Source organism: Staurois parvus, unplaced genomic scaffold (assembly GCF_062004578.1).
Source record: "Staurois parvus isolate SC_StPar_1 unplaced genomic scaffold, SC_StPar_1.0 ptg000105l, whole genome shotgun sequence".
NCBI lineage: Eukaryota > Metazoa > Chordata > Amphibia > Anura > Ranidae > Staurois > Staurois parvus.
The window spans coordinates 2,693,448-2,720,334 of record NW_028317901.1 but is presented as its reverse complement, the minus strand read 5'-3'; the positions used below and the strand labels follow the sequence as shown (position 1 = coordinate 2,720,334).

The window sequence follows — 26,887 nt, the reverse complement described above, 5'->3', positions numbered from 1 at the left end:
CCACGTTTGCTGTCTCCCCCACATGGCTTCTCACAAACTTCAAACGGGATTTCTTATGGCTTTCTTCCAACAATGACTTTCTTCTTGCCACTCTTCCATAAAGGCCAGATTTGTGGAGCGCACAACTAATAGCTGTCCTGTGGACAGATTCTCCCACCTGAGCTGTGGATCTCTGCAGCTCCTCCAGAGTTACCATGGGCCTCTTGGCTGCTTCTCTGAGTAACGCTCTCCTTGCCCGGCCTGTCAGTTTAGGTGGACGACCATGTCTTGGTAGGTTTGCAGTTGTGTCATATACTCTTTCCATTTTCGGATGATGGATTAACAGTGCTCTGTGAGATGTTCAAAGCTTGGGATATTTTTTTATAACCTAACCCTGCTTTAAACTTCTCCACAACTTTATCCCTGACCTGTCTGGTGTGTCCTTTGGCCTTCATAATGCTGTTTGTTCACTACTGTTCTCTAACAAACCTCTGAGGGCTTCACAGAACTGCTGTATTTATACTGAGATTACATTACGCACAGGTGGACTCTATTTACTAATTAGGTGACTTCTGAAGGAAATTGGTTCCACTAGATTTTAGTTAGGGGTATCAGAGTAAAGGGGGCTGAATACAAATGTACACCACACTTTTCAGATATTAATTTGTAAAAAATGTTGAAAACCATTTATCATTTTCCTTCCACTTCACAATTATGTGTCACTTTGTGTTGGTCTATCACATAAAATCTCAATAAAATACATTTATGTTTTTGGTTGTAATGACAAAATGTGGAAATGCCAAGGAGTATGACTACTTCTTCAAGGCACTGTATATAATGCTTGGGGGATCTAAGGAATTTTCGAGCCAAAATGCTGATATTTACATGTAGAAAAGACATGTCAGAGCTGCCTTGGACATCAAGCGGTTACAGTCTATTCCATGACCCAGAACTATTCCCTGGCACTGCAGGCCGGAGGCGATCATTAGAACAGCGGCATTTGCTGGTGACAACAGGCAGCCTCAGGGCACACAGTCCGGCGGTGGAGGAGCGGAAGCCGATCTTCCAGGAAATATAGAATAGACGACGTTGTGTGTTCGGGGAAGCTGCCAACTCTTCAGGGGTCTTTGTCAGCCCAGCCTCGTCCAATCAAAACGGCGCTAAGCGTGTGCCCCGCCCCTCCTCCTCCTCACACGCCCTGTGGTTGTAGGATGGGAAAGAGAAGCATATGGAGAGTCCGCTGTGTGGGAGACACTGAGTGACACCTTCCTGTGCTGGGGACAGGGACACCCTCCTCCCTGTGAGCCCGCAGGTAAGTCTCTGTGTGTTAGCGGGCGGTGCGCTCTTCTCATGGACAGCCCGGCCTGTACAGCACTGCCAGCGCCGCCTGCCTCTGTTATTGTTATTAATATAATCCCCCCACCCCCCTTCCATTGGACTCTATGGGCTTCAACGTGGCCGCGCGTTCTTGTGCCACTGATTTCATTGCATGGCAACAACACAAACTTTATTCATTTCTTATGTCCATCAAACGTACATCTGAGAGCGGTATTACACTCGGAAACAAACGTATTATACTGCAGAGGACCTATTCCTAGATATGATGGCTGCATTAGGGGCTTGTAGGCTTGCTTTCCTCCTATTTTTACCAGGTGATTTATTTTTATCTATTTGGCCCAGTGTTCTCCAAACTGCGGTCCTTTTGCTTTTTTCAGGCCCTCGGGGCACTATTTCATCCACCCATACCAACAATGGGACATAATTCCCTACACTGACACCAACAATGGGACATAATTCCCTACACTGACACCAACAATGGGACATAATTCCCTACACTGACACCAACAATGGGACACAATTCCTCCTACTGACACCGACGATGGGGCACAATTCCTCCCACTGACACCGACGATGGGGCACAATTCCTCCCACTGACACCGACGATGGGGCACAATTCCTCCCACTGACACCGACGATGGGGCACAATTCCTCCCACTGACACCAACGATGGGGCACAATTCCTCCCACTGACACCAACGATGGGGCACAATTCCTCCCACTGACACCAACGATGGGGCACAATTCCTCCCACTGACACCAACGATGGGGCACAATTCCTCCCACTGACACAACAATGAAGCTCAATGACCCCAATGATGGAACACAATTCCTCCCACTGACATCAATTAGGGGGCGCAATTCCTTCCAGTGACACAACAATGGAGCGAAATAACCCCAAAGATTGGGCACAATTCCTCCCACTGACATCAATGATGCGGCACAATTCCTCCCACTGACACCAATGATGGGGCACAATTCCTCCCACTGACACCAATGATGGGGCACAATTCCTCCCACTGACACCAATGATGGGGCACAATTCCTCCCACTGACAGCAATGATGAGGCACAATTCCTCCCACTGACAGCAATGATGAGGCACAATTCCTCCCACTGACAGCAATGATGAGGCACAATTCCTCCCACTGACAGCAATGATGAGGCACAATTCCTCCCACTGACAGCAATGATGAGGCACTATTCCTCCCACTGACAGCAATGATGGGGCACAATTTCTTCCACTGACACCAATGATGGGGCACAATTTCTTCCACTGACACCAACAATAAGGCGCAATGACCCCAGTGATGGTGCACACCAAAGATGGGGCATTGTTTTTTCCCACTGACGTGGGGACCTTTTCTACTCCCAATGGCCACAGTCTGGCCCCTTACAGTCTGAAGGATAGTAAACTGGCCCTTTGTCTAGAACGTTTGGAGACCCCTGGCTAGTAAGTCTGTTGTTTTTCAAAAGAGCAAGCTCTCTTGCAGATGTAGCAGTTACGGAGATGAGACAAACCATTTATCACTGACGGGGATGATGGTGAAGAGCTTTTATTTATTTATGTAAAAAACTTTATCCCAAAAGGAAAACCAAACTGGTCACATAAAGTGTGAGCTGGAGTTGTTTCAGTTTGTTAGTGTATCTAAATCTGCTAGTATATCTAAACCTCCCCCCTATCCTCCCAGACTGACAAATGGGACCCCTGTGCTCCTTCATCAGTGGGGGCATCTCTAATAAAGGAGGTGTGTTACTGGCCAGATCACCAGGTGAAAACAAGGAAAAAGCCTAAAAAAAGACAAATGCAGGTACTACATCTAATGATTGGGTTTGAGTGCTCGGTCACACCGGTGTGATTTCAGGTGCGGTTTGCGAATTGTAATCACACCTGAAATCGCATCTAATGAATGTCAGTGTCTTAACACCTGTGATTTGCTGCAGCGTGACTTCTAAAGTAGGTCTTGCATTACTTTTTCTGCTGTTTCTTGCAATTTCACATACCTAGAATATAATGGAAATCGCATGAAATCTTTGAAAATCTTCACAGGTCGCAAGAAAGTCTTCACAAATCGTGCTGAAATAGCAAACAAATCATGCAATTTTGAATCGCGGCGGTGTGAGCGGTGACTAATACCGCTTTCAATAATTCGCTGCATTAAGGTAAAAAATATTTTGGTAGCAGTATGCCCCCTCATCCCCCAATACTTACTTGAGTCCTCGCTTGATCCAGCGCTGTGCCCGTCTGCAGTGACTCTCTTCTCCCCGCTCTCACAAGTTTTGCCTATGGCTCCTACTGCTGTCAGTCAAATCCTGTGACAAGGAGGTGGGGCCAAGCTACGCTGTCTGTGGACATAGGCAGTGTGACTCAGGATCGAGGCCCAGACAGGTGCACTCGTGGCAAGCTGCTCGCTATAGGGGCATTTGCCGAAGAGGAGGAGCCAGGAGCATCGGTTCGGCCCATAGAACAGAGCAGGTAAGTATAACATGTTTGTTATTAAAAAATAAAATAAGACTTTACAATCACTTTAACTGGTTCCTGCCCGGCCAATAGCACAAAGGCAACCGGCAAAACGCCTCGTGCCTCCGGGTGGACGCCATATGGCGTCCTTTCAGGCATGCGCAGTGCGCCTGCCCGCAGGACTGCTCTGCGGCGCGATCTGTCACCGGCTGCATGCCTCGGACACGGCCGATGACAGATCTGTGTACTGACCCGGTTGCCAGTACCATGTAACCAATCACAGCAGGTCGCATGACAGTTGTATACATTGGATGGCTTCCTTTCATGCCGTCCATTGTATACTAGTGTGTCTAGCTGTGAATGGTCACAGCGATCACATGCATGAGCTGGGCCAATCACAGCCCAGCTGTGTCATGTGATTAGCCGTGGCCAAATCACAGCTAAGCACAAAAAAAAAACTGGCAGTAATAATAATAAAGAAAAGAGAGCCTAATAAAGAAAACTAATGCAGCCATCACATTTAAGACTAGGTTTAGCATTCGACAGATCAGTTGAATAGTAAGTATAGGTGAGTCAGATGTTACACACTGCATGTGGTTACTAAAATTTTTGGGCTCATTCACATGGGCACAGAAGGCCGTAAACCAACAGAATTCAGTGTATTTCTGTAAACAAAGGTGGAGATGCTGGTGATGGTAAAACCCATATAAAGCAAAGGCCATACTTGACAAGACCAGAATCTCTCAGACAGCAGCTGAATGTTGCTGGGAATGAGTCCTTGGTTGTTACCCAACAGCAACTTAGCAACCAGCGTTGCTGGACCTTTACATCACTCTATCATCTCTTGAGATTATATTGGTTGTTTTGTCTTTACTACACTGACTGCCATGCACAGAAATCGGTCCTGATAAACGACGATTGGCAGTTGTAGAGGAATGAGTGTTAGGCTAGCCATACATTATACAGTTTTCTTGAACAATTTTCCTTTTAGATTTATCTAAACCATATAATACGAGGTCATACCTTAACACATTTTGTATGCAGTGAGGCAGGCCCTGACACTACATAGTTGAAGGTAAATCTAAAAGAAATTGAATCATGTATGGCCAGCCTTACACAGCACAGCTGATTATGGTGCATTGCATGTCACATATGCTATTATGTAGCAGCTCCTATAGTTTATTAGGCACAGAAACCACGATCTATAGTCCCCATTCACGATTTGGAATCATGAGCAGGATCGCTGTGATTCTGTCTGCGATTCCAAATTGCAGTGCAATCATGGCAAAGCACGCTATGCTTGTTTGGGTGCCATTCATTCTTATTGGCTGCTGAAATGCAGTGCAGTTTTGCCGTGTAACAAATTGCATTGCATGAAGCTTGTTCAGAAAGGAACAGGAGCTTGTTCTGAGTGACAGACTTTGCACAATTATGACGCCTGACAATCACTGTAAAATCGCACCCCGTTTGATGTGCCAATAAAAATGAATGCAACCGAAACAGACATAGCATGTTTTGCCATGAGTTAGTGCGATTTAAAATCGTGGGCAGAATCACGGTGATTCTGCCCGCGATTCCAAATTGCAAAATGTTGGCGTTGTGCCTAGAAGATGATGTTGCAAGAAAGTAAGGCCCCTTACGGTGTTGAAACATAGTCTTCTAGGCACAATGCCACACACTTCCATTGTGCCAAATACTGAAAAACTAGTTTTCTGAAAAATTATTTATTTGGCGCAATTTGTGGACTGAACCTTTTTTTCTGCGTATGGTCCTGTTCCAGGAGCATCTTCATGTTCAAACCCTTCAATTTGAACAGTTATTTACTGAATTACCTAAATCACCATTTTATGCTCCAAAGATTTGTTGCACTTCAATAGTTTATCAGGCCCATTGTCTTTCCATATATACTTTCCACTTCCTCTGTTGCCATCCTTTGATGATTGATGTCCTGTCTGCTTTTCTTTCTCTTGTAGTTCCTAATGCTCTTAGACATGGATATCCTCTGTCTGCTGCTCCTTTTTCCTGCCATATGCCGTAAGTATCAGGTCTCCGGTATTAACAGATTTGCAAAAGTGTGGTACTAGCAAGAATGTCCACCGTATAGCAGTTATTTGCCTTAATAATGTATTTTTCAAAAACAACACAACAAGATTCTGCTTCACTTGAGATAATTAGACATGTCTATAATTGGTTCCATTTTTGAATGATATTCTTGTTGACTAATAAAATTGTTTCCTTTAAAATTTCACTAGGCCAAAAAATTACAGACCATTCATTGTGTATGCTTTAGGTAATTTAAAGCTGAACAAAGCAGGTAAACAGCTAAATACACATATGAAATACAGTGAGCTGTTTTACTTGCCAAAGGATTTTTAGTTCTGTCCATCCAGACCTTAGACTTGCACAGCCAGCCAGGAGACATGCTTTTCTCTACTTTAGTTAAGATATTTAAAGCGATACTAAAGGTTCATTCTTCTGTGTTTTTTTTTTTTTTTTGTAAAATAACAAACATATCTATACTTACCTGCTGTGTCCAGTGGTTTTGCACAGAGCAGCCCCGGTCTTTCTCTTCTCAAGTCTCCCACAGGTGCCCTGGCCCCTCCCTCCTGGCGGGTGCCCCCACAGCAAGCAGCTTGCTATGGGGGCACGCTCTGCTACGTGTGGCCATTCACACACGGAGCTGTGGTTTGCCCCCACCCCCTCTGTCTCCTCATAGGCTGACTGGCTATGATGAGAGCCAATGGCCCTCACTTGCTGTCTCAGTCAATGAAGAGGCAGAGACCTGAGACAGTCAAGGCTGTCAATCATATCGCTGGTTCGTGATGAGGCTCAGGTAAGCATTGAGAGGGCTGGGAGAGCTGCTGCACACAGAAGGATTTTTATCTTCATGCATAGAACGCATGAAGGTAAAAAACCTTCAGCCTGTACAACCACTTGAAACCCAGGAACAAAAAAACTATGTGGTGGCTGTATTAGTTTTCATTTTTCAGGCAAAGAACATTTTCATGAAGTACAGAAAACGCCTGTATTGCAAAATTGGAAACAGTTACATTCTGTAAAATCATACCATAGTACTTTATTCCAGAAAGTTGACAAAAAAGCAGTCCCTGCTGTAGGCCACACCCTCTGACATGTATCACCCCGATTGGGCTTAATCATACCTCTACAATTAAAGCAAAGATCCACCCTAAAGGGGAAGTTGCGCTTTAAGGCCAGGTTCACATATGTGCGGGCTGCGTTTTGCACGTTTTTCATTTGAATGGACTCCCATGCCCCAACACACAGGGAAGAAGTCCCTGCACTTCTTTGGGAAACGCAGCACGCACAGGAACCAAGGTTTTCAGTACGGTTTCAATTTCCAGTGTGGGTGGCGTGCCATTAGAATTAATGGAACCAGCCCACGGGTCCCGCGTTCTTCTGTGCGGGTGGTGCGGCTGCAGGTACTTTTGTGTGGGTCCCACAGCGGCACCACCCGCACAGATGTGAACCAAGCCTTTGCCTCGTCCCCCGCTCCCCATTAACCATTGGCTCCTTTGGGAAACGCATACCTGATTTTGACAGGTACCCGCTCCCACTTCCGCTGCGATCACCTAGGCAATTGGAAACTGAACTTTTCTTCCCTCCCTCCCCGTAGTTTTCTGGGACACGTGACAGGTCCCAAAATATTACAGGACTATGCACAAGGCACAGTACTACTCGCGCTTGCACAATGGGCACCCGGCTGTGAGGCCACAAGCTGTCACACCCGAGTGCCCACACTTAGGATGTTGGCACTGGGGAGAGAAGACAGCTGGTGAACACAACTGGTTTGAACACGTCGCTGGATCAAGGGACAGGTGAGTGTCTGTTTTTTAAAAGTTGGCAGCTACAGTTTTTGCATCTGCTGACTTTTGACTGGAGCTCCAATTTAAGCTCAGTCAAGGTGAAATACATCAAAGAATCGTGGCTTGTTTCCACTTTTTTGCAATATATGCTGAGCAAGATCAGCAGGAGTCAGCACCTGATTCATGAGTAGGGCCTGAGGAGCAATTCCATGCCTAGAAGACTTGGTGCTGTCCTTACAAATCATGGAGGTCATACAAAATACTAGATGTAGTAGTTTTTGTTGTGGGGTGTATGAACAGGAGCCAGGCGCTGTGTAGTTTTGTGATAAAAGTAATACACCTTATATGGAGACTTGATAAAGCGCATGTGCGCGAAACATGTTGTCCCGGCAACCGGCCTCTTCCTTCTAAAGCTGCGGCTCCAGCAAGAGTTCCCCCCCTCCGTCTCTCCACATCGTGGTGACGTCATCCAGGACACTGGGACGTCGGGTACACGTGGTCCCTGCACTGACAGGTATTCTACTCCACTGCTTCCCTCTGAGCAGACGGGCCGTCCATCTTGGAACCTGGTTTCTTAAAGCCACAGGCTGGTTATTTATTTTTTACCATATGAATTATTAAAGGCACACCTCCATATAAGGTGTATTACTTTTATCACAAAACTACACAGCGCCTGGCTCCTGTTCATACTTCCCACAAACCGATGTGTTTTTACCATGGCAGCAGTGAGTTTTTTCCCCACCAATCACAGTTGACATATACCATTCACTTATTTCCTTTGGGACACATCTGTGCGCTTTTATCCAGACTGTTCTTTGTCTTCTATCCCACCACCAGCACATTATATACACGTCTTCTATCCCACCACCAGCACATTATATACACGTCTTCTATCCCACCACCAGCACATTATATACACGTCTCCTATATCACCACCAGCACATTATATACACGTCTCCCATCCCACCACCAGCACATTATATACACGTCTCCTATCCCACCACCAGCACATTATATACACGTCTCCTATCCCACCACCAGCACATTATATACACGTCTCCTATCCCACCACCAGCACATTATATACACGTCTCCTATCCCACCACCAGCACATTATATACATGTCTCCTATCCCACCACCAGCACATTATATACACGTCTCCTATCCCACCACCAGCACATTATATACACGTCTCCTATCCCACCACCAGCACATTATATACATGTCTCCTATCCCACCACCAGCACATTATATACACGTCTCCTATCCCACCACCAGCACATTATATACATGTCTCCTATCCCACCACCAGCACATTATATACACGTCTCCTATCCCACCACCAGCACATTATATACACTTCCCCCCTCTCCCCCTACACCCTACTACCACCACCAATACATTTTATATACCTCCCTAGTAGACACATACTCTAACTGCAGTTTATACACCTCCTCCCAGCATTACCATCAAATAGCTTGGGTGCCAAAATGCAGGGGGTAGTGACTGTGGCAGTGGCAGGATACCTACAGTGGTGCTGTCCTGCAGGGTCACAGCCCAAGTGAGAAAAGAAATTGACTATTGGGTATACTTTAGCCATTAATCATACTTTTAGATAATACAGTTTGTTCCATTGTTGAACATTGCTGATTTATTAGATGCACTTTTTATATGTAGAAGATACGTTATCCAGTGAAGATTTTAAAATATGACTATTGATGTAAACAAACAGTTAACTGTTCTTTCCTCCTTTATCCTTCCTGCACATCTCTCCAGGAGCCCTTGAAGTTGGTGTCCCTGATCTTCCTGTCACTGGAATCCTGGATGAAGATGTCATCCTCCCCTGCTGGTTCACTCCCCCGGCTGGCTTCTCAGTGCAGAACCTCAGTTTGTTTTGGAAGTTAACAAGTTTGCAGCAGGTTCATGCTTTTACACTTGGACAGGAGCAATTGGAGAACCAGGAACCAAATTTCACAAATCGTACACAGCTTTTTCTGAATAAACTGCCAGAAGGCAATATGTCCCTTCTTCTCCGCAAAGTCCGTCTATCTGACGAAGGCACCTATACATGCTTTGTTAATGTTGGAAACTTCGATTCAGCTGCTGTGAGTCTGCAGGTGGCAGGTAAGCATCAGTTAAGGGTTCGTTCACATGGGGCGCTTTACGTGCAGGCCTGTGTTTTCCCTGCCCAGGAATGCACAGGTATTGTTTGCATCCCTGTGCCAGCGTCCAATTAATTTCTATTTAGACACACAACTGCTGTGTCCTAGTATGATATGCAGAGTACGGATGCACGCAACACCTGTGCATTCCCATACTGGGACCTGCACAAGGCCCACAGAAAAGTGTCTCGTGAATGGGCCCTAACAGTGTAAAGCTATCGCCTTCTTTGTTAGTGTAATAAATGCAGGATGCTCTTCTTCTTTTTTGAACAGCCTCTTTCACAAAGCCAATTTTGCACCTGGAACCTAGCGAGGGTCTTAAACCTGGTGATCATGTAACAGTGACATGCCACACTTATCGTGGGTACCCAGAGGCTGAAATATTATGGCAGGATGGAAAAGGACAAAACCTGACAGAAAACATCACAACTTCACAAGTGGCCAATGAAGAAGGCTTGTTCCATGTTCAGAGCTCTGTCCATGTCATCTTGGAGACCAGCGACACATACACTTGCTTGGTATACAATCCCATCCTGCAAGTGATGACTCATGCATCTCTGAGTGTAACAGGTCAGTATGGAATGTGCAGTCTTTAGATTTGGTCAGTGTAGCAGATATGTAGGCCTTTAGATTTAAAGTGGTTCTAAAGCCTTAAGGTGTTTTTATTTTCATGCATTCTCTGCATGAAGGTGAAAAACCTGTGTCCAGTAGTCATCACCCCTCCCCGCTTACCTAACTCTGATCTTGAGTCTGGGCTGTGCACAGGGCACCTGCTCTCCTTCTTCACAGGGTAGTTTGATAGCAGTGGGAGTCATTGGCTCCTGCTGCTGTCAATCAAATCTTATAACATGGGAACGGGTTGGGGCAAGGCCCCACTGTTTGTGTCTGTGTATGCAGACAAAGGGGCTTAGGAGTGAGCCTGCAGGAGTACCCCCCCTGAGAAAGCGGCTTGCTGGAGGGGGGTTACTTAAAAGGCAGGAGGACCAGTGGGGGACCCCAGAAGAGAAGGATAAAGGCTGCTCTGTGCAGAACAATTGCACAGAGGATGTAAGTATAACATTTTTGTTATTATGTTTGTTCTTAAAAAAAAAGGTTTAGAATCACTTTAATGAGGCACAGATATTCATAGTGTATTGCAATTGTAACATTTTCTAGAATGTTTTAACCAATAAACATTATCCAAAATTATTATTTTGGACTGATACAAAGATTAATTATTTTGATCCCATTAGAAGGTTTATTAAAGTGGAACTCCATCCAGTTTCTTTTTTAGATATGGAGAAGCAAGAATTGGAGCATTTGACATATTTTTGCTGCTCTTTTTTTCACCTCCTAGTAACAATGCAGAAAATTGCATGAGGTCTTTCAGAGCAATGATATTTTGGTCTAATTCAGCCTTTATCAACAGGGGTGCATTGTCAAAAAGCTTAAATATTGCCCCAAAACAATGCATAGAAGCCAGCAGGTTAATCAAGCCTGTCTGTTTAGTTACACAAAGCTATTGGTTTTCATTGTTCACCATTACAGCTTTCTAGCCGCCAGGGTCATAAGAACCAATGATGTCATTGATTGATAAGATGGACGTTGGGCACCTGCACAGCATCCTTGTTTGCCCGTCTCCGTCAGCACACGGGTCACATTAACTGAGGGAGAAGAGAAACATTGCAATACTAGTCAGTACCAGTGTGCAAAAGCGTGTTTAAAAAGAAACAAAAATGAACAATACCCACTCTGCCCTAAAATATATTGTGACAGGATGAGACTTTGTCACTGTGAGAAGGAGTAAGACTAGAGAGCTAGACAACACAGTCAGAGAGACTGGTAAGAGGAGCAGCGTGATACTGCAATTGAAGCTGAGTGAGCTTATCAGCCAGATGGCTCGGCATTTTCCAGTGTATATATTTCTACTGAAGCTAGAGAAGATCCTCTGAGTGCAAAATCATTAGTTTGTGAACGTTTTGCTTTCTTTTAAATAAAAGTGGGATACCAAGCCCTAAAAAATAGTCCCTGTCTGCCATAGACTCACTAAAATAGCGCATCTATCACAAGAACAAACTACCCCATGTCACAATATACTGTAGTTTTTTGACTTCCTCACTTGTTTTGGATATTTCTTGCGTCCTGCTTTGTTCACATGTCCTCCACTGTCTTGACTTTTTTTTTTCTTGGTTGTTGGACAATAGTTTCGGAGTTGTGTAGATCTAGCGGGGATTTCTTCTCTGGAAAGACTGAGCCCATCGAGCTTCTGGTAGTGTTGGAGATTTCATTTCAGCAGTATCTGAAAATTCTGAATGAGTGTCTGATGCTTCTGGTGTGCTGAAATTAACCCTTTTATCGGCTGTAGACACAGATCTTTTTTTGAGTATAGTTTGTGGAAACCTTTTTGGTTTTATTGTGAACATGCACCGTTCCTTCCTCCATAATCATTTAAATCACGTAGATATTTGGATCTTTTAATCTCCAAAATCTCATCTTCCAGATTCTTAATATTAGAAGATTCGAATTCAGATTTTCATAAGAGGAAAGCTGGCGATATTGCAAAAGGATTATTCTTTTGAAGAGATTATGCTATGATTTACTTCCACCAATAATTTTTCGTCATATGACAGTATTACCATATTTTTTGCTCCATAAGACGCACCTGACCATAAGACGCACCTAGGTTTTAGAGGCGAAAAACAAGAAAAAAAAATATTCTGAACCAATGGACTGCAGACACAGTACAGGAGATGACCAGAGACTGCGGACACAGTACAGGAGATGACCAGAGACTGCGGACACAGTACAGGAGATGACCAGAGACTGCGGACACAGTACAGGAGATGACCAGAGACTGCGGACACAGTACAGGAGATGACCAGAGACTGCGGACACAGTACAGGAGATGACCAGAGACTGCGGACACAGTACAGGAGATGACCAGAGACTGCGGACACAGTACAGGAGATGACCAGAGACTGCGGACACAGTACAGGAGATGACCAGAGACTGCGGACACAGTACAGGAGATGACCAGAGACTGCGGACACAGTACAGGAGATGACCAGAGACTGCGGACACAGTACAGGAGATGACCAGAGACTGCGGACACAGTACAGGAGATGACCAGAGACTGCGGACACAGTACAGGAGATGACCAGAGACTGCGGACACAGTACAGGAGATGACCAGAGACTGCGGACACAGTACAGGAGATGACCAGAGACTGCGGACACAGTACAGGAGATGACCAGAGACTGCGGACACAGTACAGGAGATGACCAGAGACTGCGGACACAGTACAGGAGATGACCAGAGACTGCGGACACAGTACAGGAGATGACCAGAGACTGCGGACACAGTACAGGCGATGACCAGAGACTGCGGACACAGTACAGGGAAAATACCAGGGACACAGTACAGATGACCAGAGAATAACCAGAGACTGCAGACAGTGCAGGGGATGACCAGAGACTGCAGACAGTGCAGGGGATGACCAGAGACTGCAGACAGTGCAGGGGATGACCAGAGACTGCAGACAGTGCAGGGGATGTCCGGAGAATGCTGACCTTTGGGGAGGGAAGGGGAGCGGGTACCTGAATTTGACAGGTACCCGCTCCCACTTCCACGGAGTTGTCCTTCCCTCTTCCAGCGCCGGCTTCTGTGACAGCCGAGTGCCCACTGCGCATGTGCGAGAAGCGCTGCGCTTTGTGAATGGCCCGGCACCTTCTGGGACCTGTCATGTGTCCCAGAAGACACCGGACCATTCACAAAGCGCAGTGCATGCGCAGTGGGCACCCGGCTGTCACAGAAGCCAGCGCGGGAAGACTGTGCAGCGCTGGAGCGAGGAACAGGTAAGGCCCTGCAGGAGAGAACAGCTGAGCGGCCGGCCCGGTATTCTGACATGGTGGCGGCAGAAATACCAGTCCGGCCGCTCCATATTCGCTCCATAAGATGCACTGACATTTTACCCCCTTTTTTTGGGGGAAAAAAGTGCGTCTTATGGAGCGAAAAATACGGTAACTTCGTGAGGTTGAGAGAAAAAGTGGTAAGGATGTCATTCCATTCTGTAAGGAAAATATCCGAATAAATTGTAGAAGGAAATTTTCTGATCCTTCTAAACCTCTGGGAATCATGCTACCATCAATATACCTCTGGAGACCTTTGTAATCCCACCAGAGCCACATTTCCTTATACATCAAAGTTCTCAATTTATCAAACGCAAATTTGCACTGGGCTTTCGATGTGAGACTACAGTCATCCTTGTGAAGACTTGTGACAATTATGTTGTCAGTCTGGCACAGTGAGTATTGCTTGCATATCTTATGCTTGGTTACTTTCCAAGTTAAATGGATCCTGTTGTGTAACCATCATGCAAATCATCTTATCACCCAGAATGGATTGATTATCTGGACCTGATCTTTACAGGACATATCATGAGTGGGGAGGTGACCACTAAAACCTATAGAAAACAATGTGCGGGCAATTCTCTTTTATTAGTCACTAGTTGTCACCCCAAACACACATCCGAGCAATACCGATGGGAGAATTCATCAGAGCTAGTTGTTCTGCACAGGATGATTTTGATCGGGAATACAGACAGTCTTCAGTAGACAGAGAGCAGGGCTATAAAGAAGAATTGATCAGTAGGGGTAGAACCACATCACAGAAACCTGACATTTTAACAGCGGTGTGTGGACTTTTTTTTTATATCCACTGTATATAAAACCCTTAATGATCCAAATGATAAAAATGTATGAAAGACCAACAACCAAAATCTCTGCTGTACTTAATGACTGATAACTAAATAAAGGTGTGTTTGTTCACCTCTAACAAAGGGTGTCCTATGTGTGTGGATGTTGCTGTATTATGTAAAATTATTAATTTAAGTGGTTCTAAAGGCTTAAGGTTTTTTTACCTTCATGTGTGAAGGACCCCCCCAAACATGCCTAATACTTACCTAATCCCCTTCTCAATCCAGCGATGTGCATTGGAGTCTCGGCTATCCCGGGACTCGCTCTCCTCATTGGCTAAGACAGCAGCGGGAGCCATTGGCTCCCACTGCTGTTAATCACAGCCAGTAAGCCAATGAAAATAGAGAGGGGGCAGGGCCGAGCCACGGCTCTATGTGTGGATGGACATACGGAGCAGCGGGTGCCACCCTAGCAAGCTGCTTGCTGTGGGGGCACCCAACAGGAGGGAGGGGCCAGGAGCACTGGCAGGGGACCCGAGAAGAGGAGGATCCGGGCTGCTCTGTTTAAAACCACTGAGCACAGCAGGTAAGTATAGACTTGTTTTTTGGGGTTTTTTTTATCTTTTTTAATTTTGAGCCTTTAGAATCACTTTTAGATTTCAGTCAATTTTAGAATGGGGTTCCTCAAGATTGTGCAGAATTTTAAAGGGTACCTTGATTGAAAAATAGGTTGAGAAACACTGGTCTAATTGATGCAATGAACCGAACTATATTTGTAAATGTATTTGCATGTTAGAATACCTCATTCTATCTGTCTGTCTGTCCAATTGAATGTTCTACCTTACATCTACAGGGCAGCATCTCTCATTCCCACTTGTGGCTTTGTGGGTGACAGTGGGGCTTTGTGTCTGCCTTCTGGGACTCCTTGTGGCTCTTGCCTGTGTTTGTCGGAAACAGCTAAAACAGACCTGTGAGGAAGAGCAAGAACAAGAGGAAACCGGTAATAAGCGTAGGATTTGGCAGTATTATTTTTCCAAACAGGAGGTGAAGATAGATTATCTAGGATACTTAGAGGGAGAAGCATGAAGCTAATAGACATGCCGGAGCGTCTATAGGGAGTCAGACCAGACCAAACACTAAACCTGTCACTGAATATTCCATTTCCTTCCTTCTATGCAGGCAACATGGAACAAGAAGAAAATGGAGAATTGAAGACAGGTATAATTGTTAAACTCTATAGGTGTATATATTCCATTTCTCCATTTAAGATTATTTCATCTTCAACATCATGTAATAAGCCTTCCACTTTATACTTCAGTTAGCTCTAGTTTTCTAAATTTCTTTTTTCATACACCTACTTTGCATTGTCTCTTTCTTTGGCATAACCCATGTGCAAATTATAAAGACTGTTAGCCCATGCTTTGCAGTAAAAATCCTCTTTCATTGACCTGATTTCGGTGTACTGCCAACTTATTAGGCATTATTGGTATTTTCTTGTCTTCTTTTCATTCCCTCAATTTTTATGTTTTGCAGCCATGCAGCCCCTAAAGGCCAGCACAGCAGAAGGTAAGATGGTAGAATCTTCTAAATGTTGTTTTATGTAGCAGACTACATGTAGAGTCATGCTTGATAATGACTAGCAAGAAGCATGAACATAACAGTCACATCCAACATTTTTAATATATTCAGTATTGTGAATTGCAACTGTCAAGTAAATGCAATTTAAAGTCCAAATAATTCCATGTGCAAAAAAAAGTGTTCACTGTTTTCCAGTTCATTTTTTTTTGTAACGCAGCCACAGCCTGAGTAGAAAAGTCTGTCCTCTTACAGCAACTTCAGAATGGGAGCCTTGCTGTTTGTGGTAAAGCAATGATCTCTCAGTAGTGGCCCAACACCCCTGTACTGAGTCATACCAATATAGCTCTGCAAAACTCATGGTCCCTGCTAATTGGAGAGTTCTAGTACCCTGTTTCCCCTAAAATAAGACCTAGTGCTATTTTTGGGAATTGCTAAAGTATAAGACCTACCCCGAAAATAAGACCTAGTTGTGGTCAGGGCTTTTTTTTTTTAGCCGGAACATAGCGTAACGCCATTCTGTCACCTCCGCCACTGGCCTTGCGCACACCCATATCTACTGTCTCTTATAAACACAGAAGCGCGACTGAAGTGACAGCACCATCCGCTCCCACAGAACCTCCCTACCTCTGTACTCACTGTGGGACAGGGAAGGAACAGATATCTGTGGGTGCAGTATGCAGTGTGTTTAGGGGTGGGGCATCTCCTCCTGCAGCCTAATGCATGGAAGCCGATGCCCCAGGGGTGATCGCCGGCCAGTGGGGAAGAGGTGGAGCGGTGAGTAAGTGCACTTGGGGCACTGTGTGGGAAGATAGGACCTGAAGCGGGAGTTAGTATAGAGAGGGGCCGGCTGCTGACAGCTGTGTTTTTTGCAAAACTAGCTAACCATATGAGGGCAGTGGAGGGGGAGGGGGGGGATGTGCAAAGGTGAGCTGCAGTCAGGTGTTGCAGAGGTAAATTGAGTCAGGTGATTTGCAGACAGGGTGTGTAGGTGAGCTGCGGCTGGGGGTGTGCAGAGGTGAGCTGAGTTGCAACCCACTTTTGCACCCCTGGCTACAGCTCAGCTCAGCTCTGCACGTCCCGGCGACAGCTCAGCTCTGCATTCCCTGTCTGCAATTCACCCCTGCACCCTGTCTGTGGCTCATATCTGCACCCTGTCTGAAACTCACCTGTCAAGTCTCCCCTGCAACACCTGACTGCAGCTCACAATTATCATCAACCGGCCCTCTCCATAGTAACCTTCATCCACGACTGCCTGCAGCTCACCTCTGCACCCCCTGTCCACACCTGGACATTTAAAAAATAAGACCTACCCCGAAAACCAGACCTAGTGTGTTTTTTTGAGCCAAAAAAATATAAGACAGTGTCTTATTTTCGGGGAAGCACGGTACTAACTCAGTAGAGGTTGTGTCGAACCTTGGCAGCAATACCACGCAGAGAGCAAGATTCCCACTCTGCAGCTCTTGATAGGGGAAAGGCTTTTTTCTCAGGCTCTAGATGGTTTAGAAAGGAAACAAAATGTAAGACATTGAATACAGGTTATAAGCTGTGTGCGAAATGTATTTTTTTTTTTTTATACCATTTCTAAAAAAAAATGGAAATGTTTCAAGAACTTTTGAGAACACTCGATATTTTGATAACTGTACTTTGATTACAATTGTCCTTTAAATTGTCTATAAACCTTAACAATAAACAAGTCTTATTTGCTCCCTTTTGGTCTTGGGATGGTCAGGGATGTTTAGTGCACACTTGCTGTGTTATCAAAACTAGAGTAATTAACCCTCTTGGTCATCATTTTAGGATTACAGAACGAAAAGCCTTTACATTGCAGAGATGGAAAAGTAGGTGGGTCTGAGTAGTGTGCTAAGAGAAAACTGTTCATGGCTGACACCACTTAGTCCACAAACATGCTGTGTGTTGTAAGCCGTGCTAATAGTAATAAAAGTGAGCGCTAACCAAAGAGCAGCTATGCACTCAAGGTAACCAATGTACGCTATAACCAGAATTATTAAAACAGTGCAGCACTAAGAAATCAAAGCTAGAATGAATGAAATTCACATAAATCGAAGATTCATATAAATAGTCTGTGTGGTATTTATCGTGCCAGGTGACTGGTAACAATCAATGGTGGTGCTCCGTGGAAAATAGAAGTGCGCACTCACCAGAAAGTAAAGCCCATAACAGGACTTAGGAGCTGAGTTAATTTCTGGCAGATTAGCGGGTATTTTTCTGTACTTGCAGGATCTTTAACCACTTAGGCTCCTTGGGTGTGTCCTATAGACCCAGGCATTGAAAGGGTGAAACACAAGCTCACAGCTTCAACAACTATATATCAATAGATCACTTTTTATATTGACCTGTGGCAGTCAGCCAAATAGAGATCATTATAGGAGCAACATCAAAGAAAAAATGCACAGAAATCGAATATGAGAAAGTTTCTTCAAGAGACGTACTACAATGTATCTTTTTCGTATCTTGTGCCTGATAATGCAGGCCATACATGGTTCAAATTCTGAACAATTTTTTGTCCGAAAATCAAAAGAACATAGTTTGCTCGGTAATCCGATGGTGCCATCAGTGATTTTGAAAATTGGCCGACCAAGTCATAAAGTTCACAACTTATAACAGGCGAAACTTCTGTTCCTTCCAGGTCACGGCTCATGCGCATATTCTCTTCGGAAAAAAGATTGTATGATTTGACCATTGAGTCGAAAATCGGTCGTTTTTCACGAATTTTCCAACATGGTCGATCAGCGAAAAGGGAAGGAACTACGAAAATCACCATTGAACCACTAACAGAGCGAAAATCGGCCGATTATTCTTAGGTCCGATTTTTGGATTAGACGAAAAATCGGTCGAATTTCGACCCATGTATGGCCGGCATTACTCTGTGTAAGTCCCCGGTCACACTGGTGCGACTTAGGTGCATCATGTGATTTACAAATCGCACCTGAAGTCACATCTAATGTATTTATATGGCACTGGCTTAATCAGTGCGATTTAAAGTAGTGCGATTTCAAAAATAGTTCATGCACTGCTTTTTGCTGATTTTATTGCGACTTGCATTGACTTCTGTTAAATGAAATTGCAAGCCACAGTGAAATCGGAAGTACAAATTGCGCTGATCTCTAGCTTTGAAATTACGCTACTTCAAGTAGCATTCAGTGTGAACTAGGGCTAAAATCACTCCAAAAAGCAGTTCCATGACCTACAACTGTGCTCACAGATACACTACCAAGAAGATTTCATGTCAAAAAACGCTTACCGTATTTGCCGGCGTATAAGACGACTTTTCAACCCCTGAAAATCTTCTGAAAAGTCGGGGGTCGTCTTATACGCCGGTATACGGCGAGCCGGTGTGTCAGGGCGGCACTTTTTCCAGGGGCGGTGTCCTCCAACGGACACTAAGTACAGGGGTGGGCAGAGGGGCTGCTGTACCTTACCTGGCTCCGGTCCCGGTCCCACGATGATCCGGTCCAGGAAGCGCGGCTGCTCCTTCTTTCAGTTCGGCAACTCGATGGTCGCGTGGCCGCTCGGCTCCGCCTCCTTACCGGTGATTGGGCGCCAGCGCACACAGGCGACCAATCATCGGCGAGGAGGCGGAGCCGAACGGCCCCGCGAAAATCAAGCTGCCGAAGTGAAAGAAGGAGCAGCCGCTCCTCTCCCCCACTGACACTAACGATGGGGCACTATTCCTCCTCCACACTGACACCAATGATGGGGCACTATTCCTCCTCCCCACTGACACCAATGATGGGGCACTATTCCTCCTCCCCACTGACACCAATGATGGGGCACTATTCCTCCTCCCCACTGACACCAATGATGGGGCACTATTCCTCCTCCCCACTGACACCAATGATGGGGCACTATTCTCCCCACTGACACCAATGATGGGGCACTATTCCTCCCCCACTGACACCAATGATGGGGCACTATTCCTCCCCCACTGACACCAACGATGGGGCACTATTCCTCCCCCACTGACACCAACGATGGGGCACTATTCCTCCCCCACTGACACCAATGATGGGGCACTATTCCTCCCCCACTGACACCAATGATGGGGCACTATTCCTCCCCCACTGACACCAATGATGGGGCACTATTCCTCCCCCACTGACACCAATGATGGGGCACTATTCCTCCCCCACTGACACCAATGATGGGGCACTATTCCTCCCCCACTGACACCAATGATGGGGCACTATTCCTCCCCCACTGACACCAATGATGGGGCACTATTCCTCCCCCACTGACACCAATGATGGGGCACTATTCCTCCCCCACTGACACCAATGATGGGGCACTATTCCTCCCCCACTGACACCAATGATGGGGCACTTTTCTCCCCACTGACACCAACGATGGGGCACTATTCCTCCCCCACTGACACCAACGATGGGGCACTATTCCTCTCCCACTGACACCAACGATGGGGCACTATTCCTCCCCCACTGACACCAATGATGGGGCACTATTCCTCCCCCACTGACACCAATGATGGGGCACTTTTCTCCCCACTGATACCAACCATGGGGCACTATTCCTCCCCCACTGACACCAACCATGGGGCACTATTCCTCCTCCCCACTGACACCAACGATGGGGCACTATTCCTCCTCCCCACTGACACCAACGATGGGGCACTATTCCTCCTCCCCACTGACACCAACGATGGGGCACTATTCCTCCTCCCCACTGACACCAACGATGGGGCACTATTCCTCCTCCCCACTGACACCAACGATGGGGCACTATTCCTCCTCCCCACTGACACCAACGATGGGGCACTATTCCTCCTCCCCACTGACACCAACGATGGGGCACTATTCCTCCTCCCCACTGACACCAACGATGGGGCACTATTCCTCCTCCCCACTGACACCAACGATGGGGCACTATTCCTCCTCCCCACTGACACCAACGATGGGGCACTATTCCTCCCACTGACTAATGACGGGGCGCTATTACTCCCACTGATACCAATGATGGGGTGCTATTCATCCCACTGACACCAATGATGGGGCACTATTCCTCCCCCACTGACACCAATGATGGGGCACTATTCCTCTCCCACTGACACCAATGATGGGGCACTATTCCTCTCCCACTGACACCAATGAATGGGGCACTATTCCTCCCCCACTGACACCAATGATGGGGCACTATTCCTCCCCCACTGACACCAATGATGGGGCACTTTTCTCCCCACTGATACCAATGATGGGGCACTATTCTCCCCACTGACACCAACCATGGGGCACTATTCCTCCCCCACTAACACCAACCATGGGGCACTATTCCTCCTCCCCACTGACACCAACGATGGGGCACTATTCCTCCTCCCCACTGACACCAACGATGGGGCACTATTCCTCCTCCCCACTGACACCAACGATGGGGCACTATTCCTCCCACTGACTAATGATGGGGCACTATTCCTCCCACTGATACCAATGATGGGGTGCTATTCATCCCACTGACACCAATGATGGGGCATGATTCCTCCCACTGATACCAATGATGGGGCACTATTCCTCCCACTGATACCAATGATGGGGTGCTATTCCTCCCACTGACACCAATGATGGGACATGATTCCTCCCACTGATACAAATGATGAGGCACTATTCCTCCCACTGACACTAATGATGGGGCACTATTTCATCCACTGACACCAATGATGGGGCACTATTCCTCCCACTGACACCAATGATGGGGCACTATTCCTCCCACTGACACTAATGATGGGACACTATTCCTCACACACTGACACTACTGATGGGGCACCATTAGTGTCAGTGGGAGGAGTAGTGCCTCATCATTGGTATCAGTGGGAGGAATCATGCCCCATCATTGGTGTCAGTGGGAGGAATAGCACCCCATCATTGGAATACCATACTGAAATACCATACCATATTGAAATCAAATCTGATGTTTTTTCATTTTTATTTGGTGTGCGTTGGAAGAGGGGTAGTCTTATACGGCGAGTATAGCTCAAACCCTATATTTTAACAGGAAAAGTAGGGGGTCGTCTTATACGACCAGTCCTCTTATACGCCGGCAAATACGGTAACTTGATAACCCCTCAGTGTAACATCCACATTTCTTTTGATCTTTTCCTCCACTCAGTCAATATGAAAAGCAATTAAAAACTCCACCTAGTGTGATACCCTTAAAACTACTCAATTTACTATAGGCATAAGCAAATTGTACCCACATTTGATGGTGCTCAGAACTGCACCAGTTACAGTCATGGCCGAAATTGTTGGCACCCTTGATATTTCTCCAGGAAATCATGTATTTCTCACGAAACGTATTGCATTAACACATGTTTTGCTATACACATGTTTATTCCCTTTGTGTGTATTGGGACAAAACAAAAAAAGGGAGGAAAGAAAGCAAATTCGACATAATGTCACACAAACCTCCAAAAATGGGCTGGACAAAAGTATTGGCACCCTTTCACAACTGCGGATAAATAAGAATGTTACAAGCATGTGATGCTCCTGTAAACTCACCTGGGGCAAGTAACAGGTGTGGGCAATATAGAAATCACACCTGAAAGCAGATAAAAAGGAGAGACGTTCACTTAACCTTTGCATTGTGTGTCTGTCTGTGCCACACTAAGCATGGACAACAGAAAGAGGAGACGAGAACTGTCTGAGGACCTGAGAACCAAAATTGTGGCAAAATATCAACAATCTCAAGGTTACAAGTCCATCTCCAGAGAACTAGATTTGCCTTTGTCCACAGTGCGCAACATTATCAAGAAGTTTGCAACCCATGGCACTGTAGCTAATCTCCCTGGTCGTGGACGGATGAGGAAAATTGATGAAAGATTGCAACGCAGAATAGTCCGGATGGTGGATAAGCAGCCCCAAACATGTTCCAAAGACATTCAAGCTGTCCTGCAGGCTCAGGGAGCATCAGTGTCAGCGCGAACTATCCGTCGACATTTAAATGAAATGAAACGCTATGGCAGGAGACCCAGGAGGACCCCACTGCTGACACAGAGACATAAAAAAGCAAGACTACAGTTTGCCAAAATGTACTTGAGTAAGCCAAAAGCCTTCTGGGAAAACGTCTTGTGGACAGATGAGACCAAGATAGAGCTTTTCGGTAAAGCACATCATTCTACTGTTTACCGAAAACGGAATGAGGCCTACAAAGAACAAAACACAGTACCTACGGTAAAATATGGTGGAGGTTCAATGATGTTTTGGGGTTGTTTTGCTGCCTCTGGCACTGGGTGCCTTGACTGTGTGCAAGGCATCATGAAATCTGAGGATTACCAAAGGATTTTGGGTCGCACTGTAGGGCCCAGTGTCAGAAAGCTGGGTTTGCGTCCAAGATCCTGGGTCTTCCAGCAGGACAATGACCCCAAACATACGTCAAAAAGCACTCAGAAATGGATGGCAAAGAAGCGCTGGAGAGTTCTGAAGTGGCCAGCAATGAGCCCAGATCTAAATCCCATTGAACACCTGTGGAGAGATCTTAAAATTGCTGTTGGGAAAAGGTGTCCTTCCAATAAGAGAGACCTGGAGCTGTTTGCAAAGGAAGAGTGGTCCAAAATTCCGGGTGAGAGGTGTCAGAAGCTTATTGATGGTTATAGGAAGCGACTGATTTCAGTTATGTTTTCCAAAGGGTGTGCAACCAAATATTAAGTTAAGGGTGCCAATACTTTTGTCCAGCCCATTTTTGGGGTTTTGTGTGACATTATGTCATATTTGCTTTTCTGCCTCTGTTTTATATTTGTTCCAATACATACAAAGGGAATAAACATGTGTATAGCAAAACATGTGTTAATGCAATACCTTTTTTGTGTGAAATACTTGATTTTCAGGAAAAATATCAAGGGTGCCAACAATTTCGGCCATGACTGTATAAATTATTATACAGGATTTAATATACAGGATGAAATGTCAGAATACTTTGCTGTTGTGCACACACAGACATTTGTCGTCTCTCACCTGCCTTTCCCAACCAAGACCTATAAATCACTAGTGTTTTCTGCAGCCCACAGAGACTCCTGCAAATGTGTGCTCAGAACTCTCCCACCTGACACACTTTTTATTGCACAGGATTTTGTTAAAGGGACCCCTTGCCCTATGTGATGAAACCTGTGCCAGGGAGGAGAGCGGTCTGAGCACACATTTTCATGAATCTTCTGGTCTGGTGCATCTCTCTACCTCTCTACTGAATGTCACAGGAGCTCTCACTGGAGATTAGAGAACGCCTAAAGCAGTGAAAGCCTGAAGATGCTAATGCCTAAATGAAAGATTTTGGCTTTAATGTTTTTAAATGAGGGTAGCCACATTTGCTTTATATATATGCTTTACTGTCACGATGCAAGTCTTGGCTCATTGAAGACAATGTACGATGTGAATGATATCTAGGATTTGTTAAAAAGAGAGGCAAACTGATTTGATTTCAAATTGAGCATTTGCTCACTCTAGTGGTTATTCTACAAATCTCTGTAGTTAATAAATAACAGAAAATGGAAGAACATACATTTTAAAATGTGAAAGCCACATAAAAGAATATTTAAATATAACATTTCATATTTCTGATATGTGCCTGCTGTACCATTTACTTTATATGAAAATCCCTGGTGTTTCTGCCAGTTCGTCTGCTTTCCTGTTATAAACTGACCACACTAAGCAGAAAACAACATCAATTCTGTAGCTATGCTGTGAACACAGTCTACTCTACTCTAATGATCAGGCTTGTCCTGACACACACCCTTTCAACGGGAAGATTAGTGTGCTGCAGTTTCTCCTCTCCCAGCTCTTATGCAGCTGACAAAAGAGAGTATGTGATCACTTAAAAAAAAAAAAGGGGGGGGGGAAAGATGTTTTATAATGGTTTTTTTATACCTATACAGAAATGTTTTGCCTTTTATTTCTGTTTGAACTGAGTGGGTTGTTTTACAAGGTAAAGGTTTTCACTCACTTTAAAGCTACTTGAAGACTGCAATAATGCCTCAAAATTGAAACTTGCTGAATATAGAGTATACGTTTCCTTTGAAGTATACCTGTTGTGGGAGAAATATGTAGGATACCACTGACCTGCCCTTTTAAAATGCTTGTCATGCAGATGATTTTTGTTCAACACTTCCTGCGTCATTAACATGGAACAAGTATATTAATAAAGAATTCTGACTTTTCTTTGGTACGCATTAAAGCCAAACCCAGCCAGACAACTAATATGGTCAGCAGGTGTCCAGCATTGGCAGCCCCATGTTGCTCTCATTACAGGTATACTTCAATCAAATCCCATGTCAAAACAAAAAGTTTACAGTATTATAATCAATGGTAAATTTTAGAAAGGAAAATGTTAGTTGTGTCTTTAAGCATCTGCATTCATTTCTCTTTCTGTTCCTACAGGTGAAGACACGTCATCCTTGGAGTGAGCACATTCATGTGAATCTAAGCAGCTTCAGCATTTTGAGCTTTACTTAATAAACACTGGACTCGGTGCTGGAAAATCAAAGGACTGTTTACAGATTTCGTTAGGCATGCGGGACTTGCCTTCCTGTGATCTTAATATGGTCCATTTTTTGCTGGAGTTTTATTTGAGGATGTTGGCTTGCTAACATGGGCATGTGATGAATTGTTTAAACAGCTTTTCCACTATCAACTAGATAGTTAAAAACCTTTTTGAGTACACCCCTCACTGGTAACTGGCAGGGGGTTCCCCACTCTTGTCCTCGGTCACTCAGCTGTTTGAAATTAACTTCTAAGTAGCTACAAGGCTACTATTGTTTGGAGTTGATCAGTTTTTTTGGCATAATGCAGCCCATCCTCAGACACTTGCTTTCATTGGATACCAATGCGAGGCCAGGGTGGGCATGAAACGGCTGAGTTGCTCCAAGCAGTTGTAGCCTTAGAGCTGCTTCTTAGCTAGTTTCAGACAGGGAATTGGTGACAGTTTGAGCTGAGAGACATCTGTAGAGAAATGGATAGGGCATGCATGCATGCAGGAGTGTCCACATTTCAGTTTCATGTGGACAACCTAATCTAAGGCAAAGCTACGTTTACTTGCAAGGTATAGCGTGAGTATTGTGAACACTATGGATATAGAGTGGTTGAAGCAGAATTGCATTAGTCACAAGGAGTACATCTTCTTCTCTTTTTTTTTTTTTTTTTGTAATTCACAGAAGCCAGCAACATGCCTTACCCTTTAGGTGATGAACTAGTGATTGCAAATGGTCAGCATAAGCAATTCAAAATTTTGGATACTGTATTTGTTTTGTTCTGAAAAGTGTAAAATGTAAGTTACTACTCCCAGTGTTTCTGCTGGTCCAGAATCCTGCATGGGAGTACACTGAAGGAGTTCTGTGACTAATAAGAAGCAATGCTGTGCCTTTACTATATTGCACATTCCTATGGCAGTAAGGATTTAAGTTAATCTGCCAGGGAGCCAAATGTAGGTGGATTTTACTGATATTTTATTGTTTGTATGTGTTTTTTAAATAAACTGCTTTACTTTTAATGGTCCACTGATTTGTCTTTTTGCTGTGTTGGTAGCACCCTGGGAAATATCTTGGAGTCTTGGGGCATTTATCCAAATCAGTCAAATTCTTCAATTAAACTTCGTTATTTCAGTGTGGAAGGTAGTATATATTTAGATTTTTCTTAGTGGATCCTTCATGTTACCAGTGGTAGGGGGGAGGTATTCTGAGGCTTGAAGTCTTCAGCCTCATGCACAAATATTAAAGTAGAAGTTAGGGGTTATAGAAAAAAAACAAACAAACATAGTGTCCTCTATTCTGCATCATCAGTGTGATGCTGCAGCTGTCATCCTTCTGGCTCTACATTCTGGAACATGACTGTTGATCACTGCTCTGCCTCTCCATCACTCACTGGAG

General features: G+C 45.0%; 1 protein-coding gene across 3 annotated transcripts; it reads left to right on the top strand.

The window, feature by feature from the left end:
* Positions 1-1,136: 1,136 nt before the first annotated feature.
* Positions 1,137-26,516, top strand: CD276 (CD276 molecule). 3 transcript variants are annotated; one of them, XM_089671385.1, is made up of 8 exons: positions 1,138-1,291; positions 5,751-5,811; positions 9,379-9,726; positions 10,038-10,334; positions 15,290-15,436; positions 15,616-15,654; positions 15,970-16,002; positions 25,404-26,516. In XM_089671385.1, exons 2-8 carry the CDS (start codon positions 5,757-5,759, stop codon positions 25,427-25,429), a joined length of 945 nt encoding a protein of 314 aa, XP_089527511.1. In that variant the 5' UTR covers positions 1,138-1,291; positions 5,751-5,756; the 3' UTR covers positions 25,430-26,516. The 3 variants fall into 3 exon arrangements, with proteins under 3 accessions (XP_089527514.1, XP_089527512.1, XP_089527511.1); XM_089671388.1 differs by lacking the exon at positions 15,290-15,436 and having other exon boundaries at positions 1,137-1,291; XM_089671386.1 differs by lacking the exon at positions 15,616-15,654 and having other exon boundaries at positions 1,137-1,291.
* Positions 26,517-26,887: the final 371 nt, after the last annotated feature.

What these genes read in the sequence shown, in the direction of transcription:
- CD276 (XM_089671385.1), top strand. Translation starts at nt 5,757, where the DNA reads ATGCTCTTAGACATGGATATCCTCTGTCTGCTGCTCCTTTTTCCTGCC. An exon ending in TGCATCTCTGAGTGTAACAG is followed by an intron (nt 10,335 to 15,289) that starts GTCAGTATGGAA and finishes TTACATCTACAG; the next exon opens with GGCAGCATCTCTCATTCCCA. An exon ending in AAAGGCCAGCACAGCAGAAG is followed by an intron (nt 16,003 to 25,403) that starts GTAAGATGGTAG and finishes CTGTTCCTACAG; the next exon opens with GTGAAGACACGTCATCCTTG.